The 18,769-nt window shown below is 46.9% G+C and overlaps 1 protein-coding gene and 1 pseudogene across 4 annotated transcripts in view; both read right to left on the minus strand.

Annotated features, from left to right (window-relative positions):
- The window catches only part of LOC140906948 (store-operated calcium entry regulator STIMATE-like), a 67,642-nt gene extending 53,700 nt beyond the window's left edge, over positions 1-13,942 (minus strand). For all 4 annotated transcript variants that reach the window (XM_073331920.1, XM_073331928.1, XM_073331937.1 and 1 more), the window contains exon 1: positions 13,699-13,942. In XM_073331920.1, the coding sequence (XP_073188021.1) occupies positions 13,699-13,885 (187 nt within the window). In that variant the 5' untranslated portion in view covers positions 13,886-13,942. The remainder of the gene's footprint in view (positions 1-13,698) is intronic.
- On the minus strand, positions 9,298-9,451 carry LOC140905671 (U2 spliceosomal RNA; annotated as a pseudogene).
- Positions 13,943-18,769: the final 4,827 nt, after the last annotated feature.

The following is an 18,769-nucleotide window of genomic DNA, read 5'->3' on the forward strand; positions in this document are numbered from 1 at the left end:
CACAGTAAGATTTTTATATTGTGCTTTTCATCTGTAGATACTACAATGCTTTATAAAAAGGTGGCCAAGGATTCTTCACTCTCCCAAATAGGTAAACTCAGAAGCGAGGGGACTGCCCCAAGGTCACATGTAGGTCAGTGGCACAGGTCCGCTGGCAACAGAACCCAGGTTTCCCTCTACTCCCATTCCAGTACTCTGACCAGCAAGCTGCATTGCCCCAACAGGAATTACGGTTCTCACTAGGTTTCCAGGGACCATCAAGGGCAACCTCAGTGACAGCAGGGATCAAAATCAGTTCTTGCCATTAAACCACACACACACACACCCCCCAACCAATGAAAAAACCAACACGTTCCTGGCTTTGAGCTGAAGGCAAACCCTCTGTGAGCAATATAGGGCTTAGGAGTTAACTGAGCAGTCCTGATCCCATCCAGTAGGGGTATGAAGTGAATGAACTAGCCCATTCATTTTTGTCCCCAAAAAAGCCTTCTTCAACTCTTTTCCTAAAATTCTTGGCTCTTGCCTCTGTTTCATGGACCATAAGTTGCGTAACATGAGGACTCCCTGTTAGCCAAGGTCTGAGATTTTAAAAATCTGATCCGGTTGTAAAAAGAAAGTCCCTAGCCAGATTCCAGGCCTGACCTTCTGACACACACATGCCAGGGCTAGGAAGTTATCACTCTCATTAGAAGGCAGGAATAAAGCAACCACATTCTTTCTCTAACAGCCAAGAGTAATAAGATGACCCCTACTGAGCTCAGAGGAAACAAAGGATATTTCCCCCTTTATGTACATTATAGTCTTACACTTAAATGTTTCTATATCAATTTACACTGAAATGTTCTTTTTTTAGACACAGGATTCGCCTTCCAAGCCCCAGACAGGATTAAGCAAGTCAACAGGCAGGATACAGAGGCCAAAACCTGGGGTGGCCATTAGTCTAAACACACGGCTTCCCAGATGGCTTGGTCTGAGAAAATGGAAGGGGAGAGAGAACAGCTGTCTGAAGCAACTAATGAGCGAAAGGCTCTCAAGATCAATGGCTCCTGAGCTGGAGGGGTTCTGGACATATATCTAAGACCCGGCTAACTGAATAACACCAGTTACACAAAACAGAGTGCTGTTCCAGAAAGGGTAAGGGGACATTTATCTGTAGAGAAGAAACCGTGGATATGTCTATGCTAGAAACGCTGCGCCTGTGCCACTGTAGTGTAGACACTTCCTATAGCGACAGAAGGGGTTCTTCCATCACTGTATGAAATCCATCTCTCCTACAGGTGGTAGCTAGGTCGATGGAAGAATTCCATTGGGGTTTAGGTCAGCTTTACTACGTCACACTGGGCATGAAATATTTCACAGCCCTGAGCGATGTAGTTAGGTCAACCTAACTTTGAAGTGTTGGCCAGCCCTGAGCCAAAGTTAGGACTGTATCTCTAGCTTCTTTCTAGCAGGCATTGCGGCCCAGTGACTAGAACGCTGGACTAGACTCAGAAGACCCTGGGTTCTAGTCCCAGCTCTGCCAGTGGCCCACTGGGTGACTCTGTGCAAATCTCTGCCCCTCAATTTCCCCATCTATAAAATGGAGATAGTGCTACTCTTTTGGAGGGCACTGTGAGATCTATTGTGGAAAAGCACTGTACAAGAGCTAGGTATTATATTATATGCTCATTCCCCCCTGAAGCATCTGCAACCAGTCATGGTCTAGATGAACCACTAGTCTGACCCAGTAAGGCCATTCTGATGTTTCTTATTATAATGTAATTGAGAGCAAAACCAATAGTGAAAAGCCTGAAGCTGGGAAACTATGTCACAGGATCATAGCATATGATCTTTCCCCTTTCTGGTTTAATCAGTTCAAGTCCTGCCCACATTCTTGGGAAAGATTCATTACAATATGACCGATTGTCCATGGTCTGTGTAAAGTGAAGTGAGCTTGGCAGCTTGCGTTCCAAGTATTCACATCACAGAATGACCATTACACTTGACCTCCTTGCTGACCTTTTCACGAAGAGGCCAGAGATCCAATGGGCCACGGAATTAAACTGGTCAGGGAAGCTAAACTATCCTCTTACCACTAGATGTGCTTCCTCTAGGTCAGGGGTTCTCAAATTTCATTGCTCTGCGACCCCCTTCTGACACCAAAAATTACTATACGACCCCAGGAGGGGGTCTGAAGCCAGAACCCACCCAAGCCCTGCCAAAGCCCAAGCCCCACCACCTCGGGCAAGGAGACAAAGCAAAAGCCAAGGGCTTCAGCCCCAGGTGGGGGAGACTAACCTGAGCTCCATCACCCAGGGCTTAAGCCCTTGGGCTTTGGCTTCGGCCTGGGGCTCAAGCTTCAGCTTCGGGATATTCTTTCCTGACAAGCAGATTACCGTTCGTGATGTTGAAATGCCAGTAGTGATCCTGGGTAACCCAGCCAACCCTTGCTTCCTGAGTCATCAGCCATACACCAGCCACCCCAACAGCACCAAGGAAAGATTCAGCTACTGGCTCAGCAGGTGCAGAATGACAGCTCAATGCACTTTTGGTAGATCGAAGGGGCGCTGGCGTTGTTTACTCACAAGTGGGATCTCGGGGGGGGGGAGGGAAGGGGAGACATCTCAGGGGTTGTAGCTGCCTCCTGCATAAATGTGAGTGAAGCAAAGGGAGAAAAGTTGCTGCCATGGTGGAGGTGGAGCAGCTGTCTGCCGAGTTTGAACATCCCCGACCTGAGGGCTATCCGAAGAGCTCAACACGAAGCTATATAGCTCAGGGAGGCTTTGAGAGAGCACTTTAAAAAGGAGACACAGTAATGCATTGTGGTTTACCGTGCTCTATGTGGCCCTGCAGTTTTGAGGCCTGTTAGGAATTGTGTGGTGCTTGGTGTACATCTATGAATACAAGCACTATCAATGCACTTGTTAATTTTACAGTGCTTGCTGTACATTTATTATTATTACACTGTTTGTCTATGATCCTATGAGTTGCGTCACACTGTTCAGTAACAAGTGTGTGCTTTCAGAACTGCTAGGCACTCTGCAGCATATGTTGTGAACTAATCACAATTAATTAAATTTTCCAAATAATAGAATTGTATTCAGTAACAAAACCAGTGTAAAGAAAAACCTGTGCAATTTAAAACCAAATACACTGAAAAATTCTGTTCCATTAATTTATTAAGTTAAGGGAAAGAACATTCATGCCCATTTTACCTATACACACTGACCTGGAAAAGCCACGGTTGCAGTATGTGAAGCTGTGGTTGTCCTTAAATTCCTCTGGGGTGGAATGGTAGGGTAAGATTATGGTCCCTGATGCTACATGGAATCATGAGGGGGCCCTAAGAATGCACTGTAATGGAGTTCTCCATGGACTGCAAAGGGAGGCAGGTCTGCGATTGCTGAACCTGTAGGCCCACAAGAGTCAGTGGTGTCTGTATTTTTTGGTTTTTCTCTTGCGTATGTACTTGGTGTGAAAGCTTTTCCATTACAAGCACTGTGCATATTTTACTATACTGAAATTCCATAGGAGGAGTCACATTTTTCCCCAATAATGTGCAGTACAAAGTCTAGCTCGGGGGAGGGCAAACTACGGCCCACGGGCTGGATCCAGCCCATCAGGGCTTTCAATGCGGCCCGCAGGATTGCCAGCTCCGTGGTGCAGCGGGGCTAAGGCAGGCTCCCTGCATGCCCTGGCCCCGCGCTGCTCCTGGAAGCGGCTGGCACCATATCCCTGTGGCCCGTGGAGAATGGGGGGCAGAGGGCTCCATGCACTATCCTCGCCTGCAGGCACCGCCTCCCACAGTTCCCATTGGCCAGGTACGGGGAACTGCGGCCAATGGGAGCTTCGGGGATGGTACCCACAGGCAAGGGCAGCGCATGGAGCCCTCTGCCCCCGCAGGGGCCACAGGGACGTGGTGCCAGCTGCTTCCAGGAGTGGCATGGAGCCAGGGCAGGCAGGGAGCCTGCCTTAGCCCTGCTGTGCACCACTGCCACCCCAGAGCCACTCGAGATAAGCGGCACCGGGCCAGAGCCTGCACCCTGAACCCCTCCTGAATCCCAACCACCTGCCCTGAGCCCCCTAACCCCCTGTCCTGAGCCCCCTCCTGCACTCCGCACCCCCTCCTGCATCCCAACCCCCTGCCCCAGCTCTACATTCATGGCCCTTCATGGCCCTGCATACGATTTCCTCACCCAGATGTGGCCCTCAGACCAAAACATTTGTCCACCCCTGGTCTAGCTGCTAACAAAAAAAAAAAAAATAATGTGTTGTTCTATTTAAAATGTAGATCCTTTGCATTAAGTAAGAGATTCCTTGACCTGCTAGGAAGCCAGCACTTTGTCAGATGATGAATTTCTTTTACAATTTCCTCCCCAAACTGCTTAATTCCTGGACACAACCACCAGATGTGCAACTATGTTTTCCTTTTCCTGAAACCCCTCCAAAAGGGAGCATCCCTAGCAACAGAAGTATGAGTGAGTCAAATGCCATTTATATAGTAATTTATGAAAACACCTTTATGAGCTACACAAATTGAAGATGTATGTCCCATTTCCCATATAGAGACCCACTCATCCAGATCAATTTCTTTGTGCAAATCCCTCTCACAACTTTTAATCTGGGTTGTTTCCTTAACATCTTTTTCAATCAAACTGTACATATCTTAGAAATTAAACCTTTCATTCTAGCTTGCGCCTGGGTCAAGTCCTCAAATGCCGTTAAAGGTCTAGAAAGAGCTGTCTTGTATCCAGATTTCACAATAGAATGTTTGAGTTATAAACTCTGAAAATATGGGATCATTATTTACCTTATTACATATTTCTTAGTATGATTTCAAAACAGACACCTGGAAACAGCTGTCCCAACTGAGTTATCTCAGCTCTTACTCACATTTCCTAGGAATACATTACTGATTATTAATGAAAATAGCTTAGGGTGAGGGCCTTGACAACGGGAATCTCAAAAAACTTATCCAAAGCTATTAAGGTGATCTGGATAAATGGGTAATTTAATTTTATCTTTGGTAACCTAATTTATTTTTTAACCCAACAATCACTATGAATAGCTATATCTGGGCTCCAGTCTTGTTGGAGTTTTACCCAGCGTTTGGATGGTCTACTGTTAACTCAACGGACCACATCTTTTAATGGTGATACGTGATGATAATAATAAGAGGCCAAATTAGGGAAAGCGAGTCCACCCTACTTTGTAGACTTAAAAAGAACTTTAGAACTCAACCTGTGTCTTTTGTGTTTCCATATGAGTTTTAATAGCTGATCCTGTCATGTTTTTAATGTCATGTCAGGGATACCAACAGGAACTTGGGAATTTAGGAACCAGCCTGTTTTGCATCTAGTTTACAATAATTTGTTTAAGCCAGCCTTCAAAAGATGTAATCACAAAATTAAAGATCAAAATTGAAAAGCTTGATACAAAGTTATCAGTTTTTTAAAATTAGACCTATTTAGCCAGATCCTACCCTGACTTTTGTGCATGGAACATGTACGGTATGCTCCGTAAATTCCAGTATTTTACGAATAAAAGATCTCCTTTCAAATATACTTGACAAGAGGAAGGGAAAGTTTCTATCTCAAACCTTTAGAAAAGTCCCTTTGTTGTAACAGCTCCAACAACAGAATGGAAACTGTCAAGTTGAACAACCATTCCTCTTGTAGTAAGTTGATCAGTTGGTTGCACTTGGTTTGTGATGTTTGACAGAACAACAGACATAAAAAGCCCACCCAAGACACACAAGAAGGATTTGAAGAGCGAAAGATGCAAGTGCACTAATTCAAAGCCTCTCACATCAAACCTTAAGCTCTAGTTCAGTGCTCCTTGTCCCAGTCAGGCTAACGTGTCCATGCCACTGTGCCGTGAGGGGCAGGGGGACCATTGCTACACACAAGCAAGCTCCATATGGGCCAGGGAGGAAGCTGCATTGCAGTAGAAGACCCTCCCTTGCTTTCCAGGTCACCCTCAGCAGCGAGATATCTTCCAGGACGAACTCCTGTGGAAAATGTGGGGACAGTGGTCAGTATAGGGGGCCCTGTAGCTGTTGGCTCTCCCCCAGGCACAGAAAACCAGAGGACAGTACGGCCATGAAACAACCAGTCCCCCTTGCCCCTGTGCTTACTCACCATTTTGAGGTGCCTGTGGGTTATGTGCACTTGCTTTGGGACAGGCAATTTCTGCTATTGTGTAGACTGCGCTTGTCTACTTTAAGTACAGGGGAATCATTGCTCTGTCTGGTGTGAACAATGCTGCCTCTGTTAAGTGTTGCATTTTGGCTTTACAGATGCAACCTTGAGACCTCAGCCGTCCTTGTTATCAACGGCTGAAAGACTCCAAAGAATTAGGAAGCGGCCACATAGAAGCAAAGAGGACATGCTGCATGAAGTGATGCAGCAGTCCGTTAATGAAAATCAAAAAGCGCAGGAGTGGCGGGAGAGCAAAAGGAGGGTCCGCCAGCAGAATGCGGATCGCCGGCACCAAAGCACGGAGCGGCTGCTAAGCATCATGGAGCGCCAAGCGGACTCAATACTGACGCTCGTAGCCATGCAGGCGGAGGACTTCCACGCCCGCCCCCTATTGCAGCCCTTGTCCCAAAACTCTTTCCCTTGTGCCCCCATGTCACCTCCAACCCGTTTTCCCCAACATCCGAGTTCTTATTGCCACCAGCTGCCTCCAACACCTGTACCTTCACCACCCAGTCCTGCAAACTACGACCCTTACCCACTGCACTCCACCCCCCTCACCATGCATTTTAGCCAGCCAGAAGTGCAGGACTCATTGCACAGGACTCAAGACAGGAAGGCAGAGTACGAGAACAGGACATACGCAAATCTGTCATTGTACCGTTCCCCACGCCACCCCCTGGCCCTTTCTGTTTCCCAAGCAGTTGCCAGTCTGCCAGTGCATCCCACATAGATGTTCATGAATCTGCCACATCGGTTCACACGGGTCTAAGTAATCACCCAGTAATAGCCTTTCCTGTAAATCTACTCTCTCCTCTGAATGGCATGTATTAGGCAAGTATATATATATATGCCATCAATAGCACCCGCACACTTTGGAAACATCCTTTTTTTCAAATCCTACAGTTACCGCAAGGATATTTCCCAATTTAGCTGGGGTTACACTGGAACGTGTCTAGTCCTGACACACAGGTTTCTGGGTGCATAATCTATGCTTCTTAGCACCACAACTCACTGTGCTGCTCTAGGCTAGCTTTCTCAGGGCATTGTGGGACATATTGCCAGTCCCTTCTGGGATGGTGGGCGGTCTTGGCCTGGGAAATTAATTTCCTAACTCAGCCCAACCTGGAGTGCTCTCTCCTGGTCCTGTAAGAGATGGATCCTGCTTATCCTAACAACCAGGACCAACAGCCGATTGTTTCCATAGAGGCCATGTTTCTTTGGCATGCCATAGCAGAAGCTGTCTCCTAGAGATGGTGGTGTATATTTCAGCTTGTTCTGTAACTTTAGATACCAGCAGGGTGAAGGATGTGGTATGAACCTGAACAGAACCGAACGAGTTTACAATTAACAATTTACACTTCATTTCAGACAATATTTCTCCTCTCCTCTGGAGTCCTCTTGTTTGTCTTGCTCCACTTTATCCAAAGCCACCTTTGTTATGAAAGCTTCTTCTCAAAGGCACTTTGAAGACCACTGCTCTAGGACTATAAACACTGCTGCTTGATGCTGTTTTCAGAACAAATTTTCCCAGTATATTGCCTCTATTCTGCATCTCCAGCAAGCTAAGTAACCTTGCTATGAAAGAGGAGCAGAAAGTATTCTGACCCACTCGCGCCCAATACACCATCCTCGTTCTTTACTTGTATTCTACCCTCCTGACAATGCAGCCAAATGCCCTGTTGCAATTACAGATTGTTGCAAACAATCCTTGAAGCTAACAGTTCAGCCTCTTCCCTGATCAGAGTAGACGTAGCATGTTCCATTTGGACAGACATGCTCTGTTTCGATTCACTGCTTCTAGTTTATCCATATGCTTCTTTATTTACACAAAATGACTCACCCCTCATCACTGGGAATCCTTCCCATGTTGTTGCCATTAGCAAATTGGCAAGTTCAAAGAAATTTCACGCTATTTGTTCTTTGCTGCTAGCGGGCCAGAGGGACATAACAGTTGATCTAAAGTGCAGGATTTGTGAAAAGCTTTTATAAAACATAACCACTAAACTGTTTCAGTTAAAGCTCTAACTGTAACAGATTTAAGCCATCTCCCTGCACAGTTTGGAAGCCAGATACTGCACCATGTGTTCACATCAGTTAAATTGGACAAAAACAGATTAATCCGGTGAACTGTGTTAGTCTATTTTCATTGACCAAACTCAGCAAAATACAGACAGTAAAGAGACAGATTTCCCAGCTTGAATAATTCAATTATTTTAGTAATCCAGGAAAGGAACTTCAGAGGTTTATTAAACATTAAAATGTTTATTCTGAAAAACTTCCCCTTAAGATTGCAACCGCTGCGTCCTGGTTTTGAAATTATTCTCTCCAAAAGGTCCAGAGATACAAATAAGCCTCAAAGTTTGGATGCTTCTCCAGATCTTTTCAGGTCTTACTTCGTCATCTCTACTCCTGTTCCAGCAACGACAGATGCCTAGTTCTATTCCTGGCTGGTTGTGCAACTTTGGGCAAGCCACTTAACTGTCCTGTTCCTCAGTTTACCCACCCTAAATCACTGTTGGCAATGCATACCTACCTCATGAGGACATAGTAAGTTTGGTTAATAATGTTTCACTTGTCTAAAGAAGTAGAGCTTTATAACCATTCATGGAGTCTCATATTACCCCAAGGAAGTATTCACCCAGCTATCTTACAGATAAGGAAACAGAGGCACTGAAAGGTTAAACAACTTGTCCAAGGAAGTCTGTGGCAAAGTCATGAAAAGAACCCAGAAGACTCCCTGCTCTAGCCATAGGCTAAGATGTATTTTGAGATATTTGGAGGACAAGGACTACAGATTGCAAATTAGTCTCCTCCTATTTACCGCACTGATCCCAGCTTACCTCTAAAACCTACACTACCCACTTCCAGATACATACCTTTACTTCCGTCTCCTCCCCCACAAACTAGTCTGTATAGTTATGTAAACAAATCTTTTATTCAATGGCTTCCCAGAGTCAGATGCGCTCAGAAAGCCTCTCTCCAACTAGAGTTGGCAAGTCTGGATACATTTGATGGGAGAAGTTTGCTTCTGAGATTTTAGAGAAGTTTCAGATACAAGTTTTTCCTGCTCCTCTCCCTATTCCACCTGTGTTGTTTTTTTTTCCCCCCTGCAATACCAGATTGATGCATGGGGTGGACAGAGCAAGCGTCTATTCCATCCCCCTGTTCCAAAAATCAATTTAATATACAGTCCTCAAATAAAGGACACGTCAGATATTAAACTGATAAGACCAGATTTAAATTTTTTATTAAAGTTAACGTTTAAAATCAAATTTACACAAGTTAAGAGGAAAGGTACTGTACATCTGGGATCAGGCTTGGGTTATGGGGGATTGCAAGTATCAGTTGCAAGGTTCATGAGGTACATACATATCACATAACCAGCATAGATCCAGATTGGGGTGTGGGAGTTTTTAAAGTGTCAGTGGATAAGTGGGCTCAGGTATGCCACCCATGGAATGTATTAAGAGTCCAAGTTAGTATATGTAGAGAATAAATACATGGGTGGGGTGCGTCCCTCCGTTGATCAGGGAAGGTAGTGGGTTATTTCCCTGGTCTGCATTCTCGGTTACTCTTAGAAACCATAGCCAAATTCAGCGCTTCGTTGTGCTAGGCGCTGTATAACATTGTGACAAATGGTCCCAATTACAAAGAGATTACAGTATAAATAGGTAAGACAGAGGGGAATCAGAACCTCAGAAAGGTGCAGTGACTTACTCAAGATCAGCAAGTTATTGGCCTAGGCAGCCTGACTCCTGCTCCGGTGGCCTTATCCAGACCATCCCCCTGGCCTCACTCTTACTCATTAGCACCTTAACAGTAAGCTATCAGTTGCATTAGTCAGGAGCCTCAAATTAAAACTATCCAGTGAATTCTCTCCCCATCCTCCACTAATACCAGGCTCTTGTTCCTCCATTGTTAGCAATAATTTCCACCTCTCTTCATTTGAATTGACTATTTGGTAAACTCTGTTCTGGGGTTTTAAATCTCCAGTGACTTTGTAGCTTAAGTCATCTTTGGTATTAGAGCAATATGTGGAAAACATACAGTTCCAATTAAGCAACATTGTATTTGCTGCCAGTCCATTCTGTTATGTTAGTTTTATCTTCTCACTAGTATAAACCAACAACGAATGACCTTTCCCTCATCACGACAAAGCACTGAACTTGGCTATGGCTTTGAAGAGTAACCGAGAACGCAGACCCGGGAAATAACCCACTTCGATGACTTTGTATTTAATTACAATCAAATTAGGATCTGTGGCAATAATCTTGAGAACAAGTGTCAGGTCCCTTAATATGTATTTACCCAGAATCTATTCTAGCCTCCTCAGCAATGTATATATTATGAGTTTGTGTTTAGAGTTTGTTTTTTTTTTTGTTTGTTTGTTTTTAAAATTATGCTGAGGAAAAAATGGTGCAAGCAAGATAGGAAATCCCATGTTCAGGCTCACAAGTTAAACCTATTGTGCAGGGTTAGCCACAGTGTAGACTTTCAGTTATAATCCGCTTGTGCCACACAGAACCCTTTAATGTTAAGCAGGGAGGGAGGGTTTTTTTGGTCTTTAACTCAAAGAGATCTGTGTTTATACTCTGGCCGCAATGTCTGACTTCTGGAGACAGCTCCCATTACAGACAAATATTAATTCTACTGGGGCTATGCTCCATTATCATGCACTATGTGTAATGATTTACCCCTGTGCAAAGCGGGTGCAAGACACTACCATGTCAGTAGTAAGTGGTTACACACTGTAAAGCCACACATAAAGGTCTCTGGTCTCTACATCCTGATGAAGACAGCCAAAATTCGTGTAGACACCTATTCGTGAAGACACCTATTCGACATTGGTGAGGCCTCATCTGGAGTACTGTGTCCAGTTTTGGGCCCCACACTTCAAGAAGGATGTGGATAAATTGGAGAGAGTCCAGCGAAGGGCAACAAAAATGATTAGGGGACTGGAACACATGAGTTATGAGGAGAGGCTGAGGGAGCTGGGATTGTTTAGCCTGCAGAAGAGAAGAATGAGGGGGGATTTGATAGCTGCTTTCAACTACCTGAAAGGGGGTTCCAAAGAGGATGGCTCTAGACTGTTCTCAATGGTAGCAGATGACAGAACGAGGAGTAATGGTCTCAAGTTGCAGTGGGGGAGGTTTAGATTGGATATTAGGAAAAACTTTTTCACTAAGAGGGTGGTGAAACACTGGAATGCGTTACCTAGGGAGGTGGTAGAATCTCCTTCCTTAGAGGTTTTTAAGGTCAGGCTTGACAAAGCCCTGGCTGGGATGATTTAACTGGGAATTGGTCCTGCTTTGAGCAGGGGGTTGGACTAGATGACCTTCTGGGGTCCCTTCCAACCCTGATATTCTATGATTCTATGATTCTATGAAAACCCAGCCTTTCACAGTCTTTTTGCACTTGCCATTAACATGTTTTAAAGTTATTTTTATTTGGAAGGCACACAGCTTATCACATTCCCAACAGCAGTGCTAACCCCAACCCAAGACCGTTAGAAGACAGAAGTAACTTAAACCTACTCCATCATCACCACCCTGACACTCCAAGATCTACTACAGATTGTCCACTCCTTTGAACACTCACATTTTAGGTGTGCTAACAGGATCTTGTCTACTTTAACAGCCATTAGGAATAATAGGGGTGTAATCTAATGCATCTAATCATTTCCTTTATTTAAAATATGTTTTCAGCACACCAGAGACCACACTGTATAATATAATCAATTACTGATCTTTGGAGTGTGTATCAGGATTTGAACTTAAATTACATTTTATTAATCCCTGCTCCCATCAGACACCTTTTACAATATATAGAAACAATAGAAATGCCTCTTTGCAAAAGGTCAAACAGAAACATCTTTTAAGGACACCTTTTCTCTTTCCATGTTGGCAACCCAAAAATTGCAGCATTATAGCCCAATAGAGGCTCTTGGACTAAAACATACTCTGATGAGAAAGTAATTCTCATTGTCCAACCAGAAATGCAAGAGGCAGTATAAACAGATTAGAGTTTTACCTTTGCTCCCACTGTGTTGGTGATCTGAGATATTCACAAGCCACAACCCATGGAAGAAAACCTAAATATGCACGAACACAAAGTTTACAGCCTCCCTTTCAAAAGCATGCCCGTTCTCTGCAAGGTACACCTGGCGTCTCACAGCCTAGCAACAGGGAACAGCCTTCCCAAAAAAATAAAAAATCAGACCAGACATTTAAAGTAGTTTTTAAATGTAAACACAAGACATGAGAACACAGGAGTTGGACACAACCCACCTTTCCTACATCAAAGACATGATGAGAGAGTGGGGGGACAGATCACACAACAAAAAACCTGTTAATACCTGACCTTTGCTAAAGTTTTAAGACACTTGATTGAAAGCAGGCTTGGAAGGATTTGATTCTTTTCCCCAGTAAATGTTGATTTCACTGAACACACACAAACCGACAAAAATATTTCCCCCGCTGATCATCAAAATTCACAGAGAGGCAAAGCAAGAAAAATGCTGCTAGAGAACTTACTAGAGTTTGATTTAAAGATATTCCAATTGTATATTTTGACCTGGGACGCTGACACCTTGTCTTTTAAGGTTAAAGTTTTAACTTTTGGAATCTGCTGCCAAGCTTAGACTTTCAGCTTTACAACCCTTTAATGTTAAACAGGAAGGGAGGGTTTTTTTTGTCTTTAACGCAAAGAGATCTGTGTTTATACGCTGGCTTCCTAGGGACTCCTGTGTCCGTAGGTGCTGGAACTAGGGGCATGATTTCCATTCTATATTGGGTTTACAGTTTGCTTCAATGGCTCTCAGCAGCCCCTCTATACCAGGAGTTCTCAAACTGGGGATCATGAGGTGATTACATAGGGGGTCACGAGCTATCAGCCTTCACCCCAAACCCCACTTTGCCTCCAGTATTTATAATGGTGTTAAATATGTAAAGAACAGGTTTTTAATTTAAAAGTGGGGTCGCAGACAGAGGCTTTCGCAGGGAGGGATAGCTCAGTGGTTTGAGCATTGGCCTGCTAAACCCAGGGTTGTGAGTTCAATCCTTGAGGGGGCCATTTAGGGATCTGGGGCAAAAATTAGGGATTGGTCCTGCTTTGAGCAGGGGGTTGGACTAGATGATCTCCTGAGGTCCCTTCCAACCGGGATAGTCTATGATTCAACGAAAGGGGTCACCAGTACAAATGTCTGAGAATCCCTGCACTATACAAATTGTTCCCGTACCCCTGCCTGGGCCTTTTACGTGTCTGACGCCCTCCCACCAGGGCCTGCAAAGTGTAAAAAAAATATATATATTCAATGGATAAAAACCAAAAAGTTGTAAAAACAGACCTCCCGGTAGCTGCCGAAATGGTACCGAACAGAACACGCGAACGGCGCCCAGCCCAGCTGTGAGCAAAGCCCGGGCGACTAATTGATCCAGGCGTTGGCGGCTTCTCCCCACCCCACGCGGAGTACGTGTAGCCCCGGGGAGAGGTTTGGGGGAAGCGGGGGGCGGGTACTCACACATCAGGGTGCTGAAGGCCACCGTGGCCAGCAGGGCTTGGACGAGCACCCCGAGCCTGCCCAGCAGCGCCCCGCTATCGCAGCCGTGCGGCTGGATTTTCACTGGGGTCCCCAGGAGCCCGGTCTCGGTCACGGCGGCGGGCCGGGCGGGGCCCGGAGCGGGCTGCGGGGAGGGGGGGGGAGGCATCCCGGCCGGCTCCGTGCAGCGCCGAGCGCCAGCGCTGCTGCGTCCTGGGGGGGGGAGGGAGCGGCCCCTGCCCGGGGTCGGATGTAGCTTCCCTGGGGAGGGGGGCGGCAGGGACGGGGCTCAATGGGAGGCGGGCTCCAGTCCGGACACGCCCTGCCCCTCCCCGGCCAGGCTGGGGGTGAGGGGAGAGGGGCTGTTCTGGAGCAGGGGGGAGGAGCCGGGTGGGTCATTCTGGGGAACGGGGAGGGCCAGGTTGGGGGGTCATTCTGGGGAAGGAAGCGGGGCTGGTTAGGCGGGAGGGGGACCATTCTGGGGAAGGGGGAGGGCCAGGTTGCAGGGAGGGGGGTCGGTTGGGAGGAGGGGGTCATTGTGGGGAAGGGGGAGGGCCAGGTTGCAGGGAGGGGGGTCGGTTGGGAGGAGGGGGTCATTGTGGGGAAGGGGGAGGGCCAGGTTGCAGGGAGGGGGGCCAGTTGGGAGGAGGGGGTCATTCTGGGGAAAGGGGAGGGCCAGGTTGCAGGGAGGGGGCCAGGTTGGGGGGACCAGGTTGCAGGGAGGGGGCCAGGTTGCAGGGAGGGGGGCCGGTTGGGAGGAGGGGGTCATTCTGGGGAAGCAGGAGGGCCCAGTTGCAGGGAGAGGGCCTGTTGGGGGGGGGGCAGGTTGCAGGGAGGGGGCCTGGTTGGGAGGAGGGGTTTATTCTGGGGAAGGGGGAGGGCCAGCTTGGGGAAGGGGAATCATCTGGGGAAGAGGGAGGTCAGGGCCAGGCTGGGGAAGTTGGTCAGGGAAGGTCATTTTGGGATGCAGGGGAGCTGATGATGCATAACGGTCCCTCTACCAGGCTGGTGCCTAGTGAAGCAAGAGATCCTTCAAACCTCAGTGATACCCCTGGGTCTCTCTCAGTGTGTCATCTACAGCCCCTTTGGGTGTGAGCTGCGTCATTTATAAAACCAGGAAAGCTCTTAAATACCAATGAGATAAAATTCCTTTACCTCAAACCACCCACAACAAAGCTGACTCTATGTATATCGATAAAACAAAGGGATTCTCTGGTCCCGTCTACACCATAACCAGCGCCGGGGTTGGGATGTGGCTAGGACAAGACAATTCTCTGGCACAGTTAAAATACAGGAGGGGGTAGTGAAGAGGGGGCAGGACCTTGTTGTACCAGGTTCCTGAGCTGTGCTATCTCCTGGGGGCCAGAGAGGAAAGGGATTTTGTCCCCACAGGCTCTGTGGCACTCCAGCGGATTTGCACCCCTCAACTGGTGCAAATCAGCCCTAAGCCAAGCAGATCTGGCCCCAGGAAGATCTCCCCTGCATAGAGGCCATAGAATAGTGGTGGAGTCTGAGCAGCCAGCGTAGGGGGAGAAGCTGGGACTTTCCCATGCCCTGGTAATGAACGTTGGAGGCCATTGACAGCTGCCACATATTACAGTCGATTAGTTGGCTCTGATGTGCCCCAGTGTGACTGAACGGGTGCAGAGTGGGATGCAGGGGACACAAATACCAGTGCCTTTGCACCGGCCTAATTTACACTGATCTCTCCTTTAACAACACTTAATGTCGATCCTATCGACCTTTCAGCTGCAGCCAACCCCAGGCTTTCCCAAACCTTAAAAATAGTGATAAAAATCCACTTGGGGTTTAGTTGATTTGGGTTTGGGTTTCTGAGCCTTTAGGATGCACTAAGGTCACGTTAAGCTTGTCCCTAGAGGGCTAGAAACGTGATTTTTTGAAAAAGAAAGCTGATAATTAGCTATTTATTCACCCCGACCCACCTCAGTATACAATCAACAGTATACTAGACTGTCCTGATCTGAGAAATGCAGTGCAAAATAAAAGCTGACCTAAAAAGAACCGAGTGTTAAATGAGGAGGCTGACCCTCCCTTGAGTCACTAAAAGCGGGGTTCTTCTATCAGATTCCATTCTAATATTGGGTCTAACACGCCTCAAACTGGGAAATCTAGTTTGTTGGATTTCAATTTCACAATCTAAATGGCACCTTCTCAAATTCATAAAATTGACTCCCTTTCACACTTACAATCTCATATAATCACATGACTCCCGGAGCTGGGGCTTTCAGAAAAACCACAACTATTGCAGTCTCGTGATAAAGTCACAGGAGTTGGCATGGTTCAAAACCAGTGAAAAACAGTTCAGTCCAATCTATACTGCAAGAGTGATTCATGTTTTAATTGTCCTGTTGGAAATATATCATTAGTACAGTATAGGGGGAACCTAAATCTAAGGTGTTAGCATTAGTCTTTACCCCCCCTCCCCCCATACCAGTTTCTCTTTGCTGAGAGCAGCTCCTGACATTCCTTTGAAGAATTCAGATCTAGGAGCGATGCCACTGACTTCTGCTTGGGGGTCCCATGCATTCTGGGGAAATTGAAATATGTCATGCTCAAAGAAAAACCAGCCCTTACCCACCAAAGAAGAGACTTCCAGGCCTTGTTTACACTCAAAAGTTTTCCCAGCAAAAGTTCTGCCGGCGTCCTACTGACAGCTATTTCAGCAGAGAGCATTCACATCCGGCTGCTTTTGCATGGACCATGCGTCCTCCCAGCATTAGCTTGCCTCAGCCAAAGACATGTGGCACTGTAAGAGGCATCCCAGGGTCCCCTCCCCACCATCTGATGCACTGCCTCCTGGGAAATGTTTGCAATGTATTGTGGGGCTGCTGCCGTGTGTTACAGGACACCGCTGTCAGGGACCTGTGAGAGTTTGGGGTCAAATGCCCACAAATCCCTCTGTTCCATCCCATAATCTACTCTTTTTCATGCCATTTTTCAATCTCCCCATCCAAACGTTAGCAATTATTTAGTATTTGTATTACCATAGCTGAACGAGGAGCACCAGTCATGGACCAGGCTCCCAGTGTGCTAGGCATGGTACAAACACAGGACAAAAAAAAAAAAAAAACAGTCCCTGACCCGAAAGAGCTGACAATCTAAGCAAAAGACAAGACAATAGATGGGCAGACAGACAGGGGAGTACATGGAAACTATAGGTCAGTACTGGGCAGCAGCAGTGGTCTCAGCCCACAAGCTGCATTGCCACGGTGACAGGTCACCAGACGTCTCTTGCCTGTTTTAAGGACAGAACAAGTCACTCTCTTGTATCTGTGGAAGACCAGCACCCACCGGACATCCAGCGATGCAGAGGAGGAGGACGTGAATGAAGCTGACCCGAGCAACTGCCCACGGTGAAGCAGTGGTTTGGGGCCTGTATGAGCATTGGGTAGTGGGACCGGATCATGACGCACACCTGGGATGCTCAGCAGCGGCTCCACGACTTCTGGATGCAGAAGGCCACATTCCTGGAGTCGTGCACCAAGCTCACCCCAGCCCCGTTGTCCACAGACCCCAAGAGGAGTTCATGCAAGAGCTGGGAAAGGGAGCTGAGGGCTGCGTCATACCACAAGGGGGAGCCCTGAGATGGCCCTTTCATATGGGGCCGGCTACAGGACTTCGGTCACTCAGCAAGCTGGTTTCGCTGTGCCAGCAAAAGCTGAGGGTTTTGTTGGCAGGAATCCAAACGGAGTGTGGATGCACGCACCGCAGTGCTGACGGAAGGGAAATTTTGCCTGTAAAACTTTCTTGTGTGGACCAGATGGGCTGCTGTCTTTTTCTGCACAGAAGGCAGCTTATGTCCCAGTGAGGAGTCCTTCAAAGGCAGAAATTCCCCAACCAAAAACACTGGTTTCTCTGGGGACAGAAAGCTGTAGGCCCCGCAGGGTCTTTGAGCCTCAAGGCTTTTCATTAGGCTAGGAGGTGTGGCCTAGGGGTTAGAGCCCATGACAGAGACAGGATTCCTTTTTGCTTTCAGTTTCCTTGCCTGTTTGTTTCATTTAAATGTCCGTGCTTTGTAATGTCAGCTGCACCGTCCTCTCCATCACTCAAGTCGTGATCTGGGGTTATGTTTCACTCCTCCCTTTCCTTTGCCCAACACTTCCAGGCTATCCATCGCAACATATATCAGGTCTCTACATTTCTTTCCATCCCCCCCTGCAGTACTCTCATTCAGACCTTTCCTGACCCAGTCACTGCAGCAGCCTTCTGTTTGGCTGCCCTGCCATACACATTGCCCATGCAAAAACCAGCAACTAAGATCTTCTTCCTTGCTCATCATTTTGATCATAATAATAAATAATATACTCCTGCTCGTAGTATACAGGGGCTTTTCATGAGGGGATCTGACAGCACTTTACAAAGGAAGTCCTTGTCATCACCCCCATTTTACAGGTGAAGAAACTGAGGCACAGAGAGGGGAAGTGACTTGCTCAACGTCACCCAGCAGGCCAGAGGCAGAGCTGGAAATAAAACCCAGGTCTCCTGAGTCGCACGCTAGTGTTCTAGCCACTACACCACACTCTTCCTATGTTGCCACTGCTTTGAATTTCTCTGCTGCCTCCCCTTCCCTAGGGTTAAGCTGTCCTGCAGTGGCCTGAGAGCATGGGCAGGCTGTTAAGAACCAGGGTACAAACTCCAAATTGGTTGTGAATTCTAGACTGAGATTTCACCAACTAATTATCAAGTGTAAACTCCTCAGGTACTATAACAGTGTAAACACAGAGTGCGCTCTGGGATATTTTAATCTGTCTTGCCACCCAGGGAAGCCTATCTTTGTGATAGATAGTCCCTTACTCCAAGTATCACAACAATATTCAATTCATAGACAATTCTTTCATAGAATATCAGGGTTGGAAGGGACCTCAGGAGATCATCTAGTCCAACCCCCTGCTCAAAGCAGGACCAATCCCCAGTTTTTGCCCCAGATCCCTGAATGGCCCCCTCAAGGATTGAACTCACAACCCTGGGTTTAGGAGGCCAATGCTCAAACCACTGAGCTTTCAATTGCACGTTAGATCTCACAACAAAGACA

This window comes from Lepidochelys kempii, chromosome 1, assembly GCF_965140265.1.
Source record: "Lepidochelys kempii isolate rLepKem1 chromosome 1, rLepKem1.hap2, whole genome shotgun sequence".
In the NCBI taxonomy this organism is placed as follows: domain Eukaryota; kingdom Metazoa; phylum Chordata; order Testudines; family Cheloniidae; genus Lepidochelys; species Lepidochelys kempii.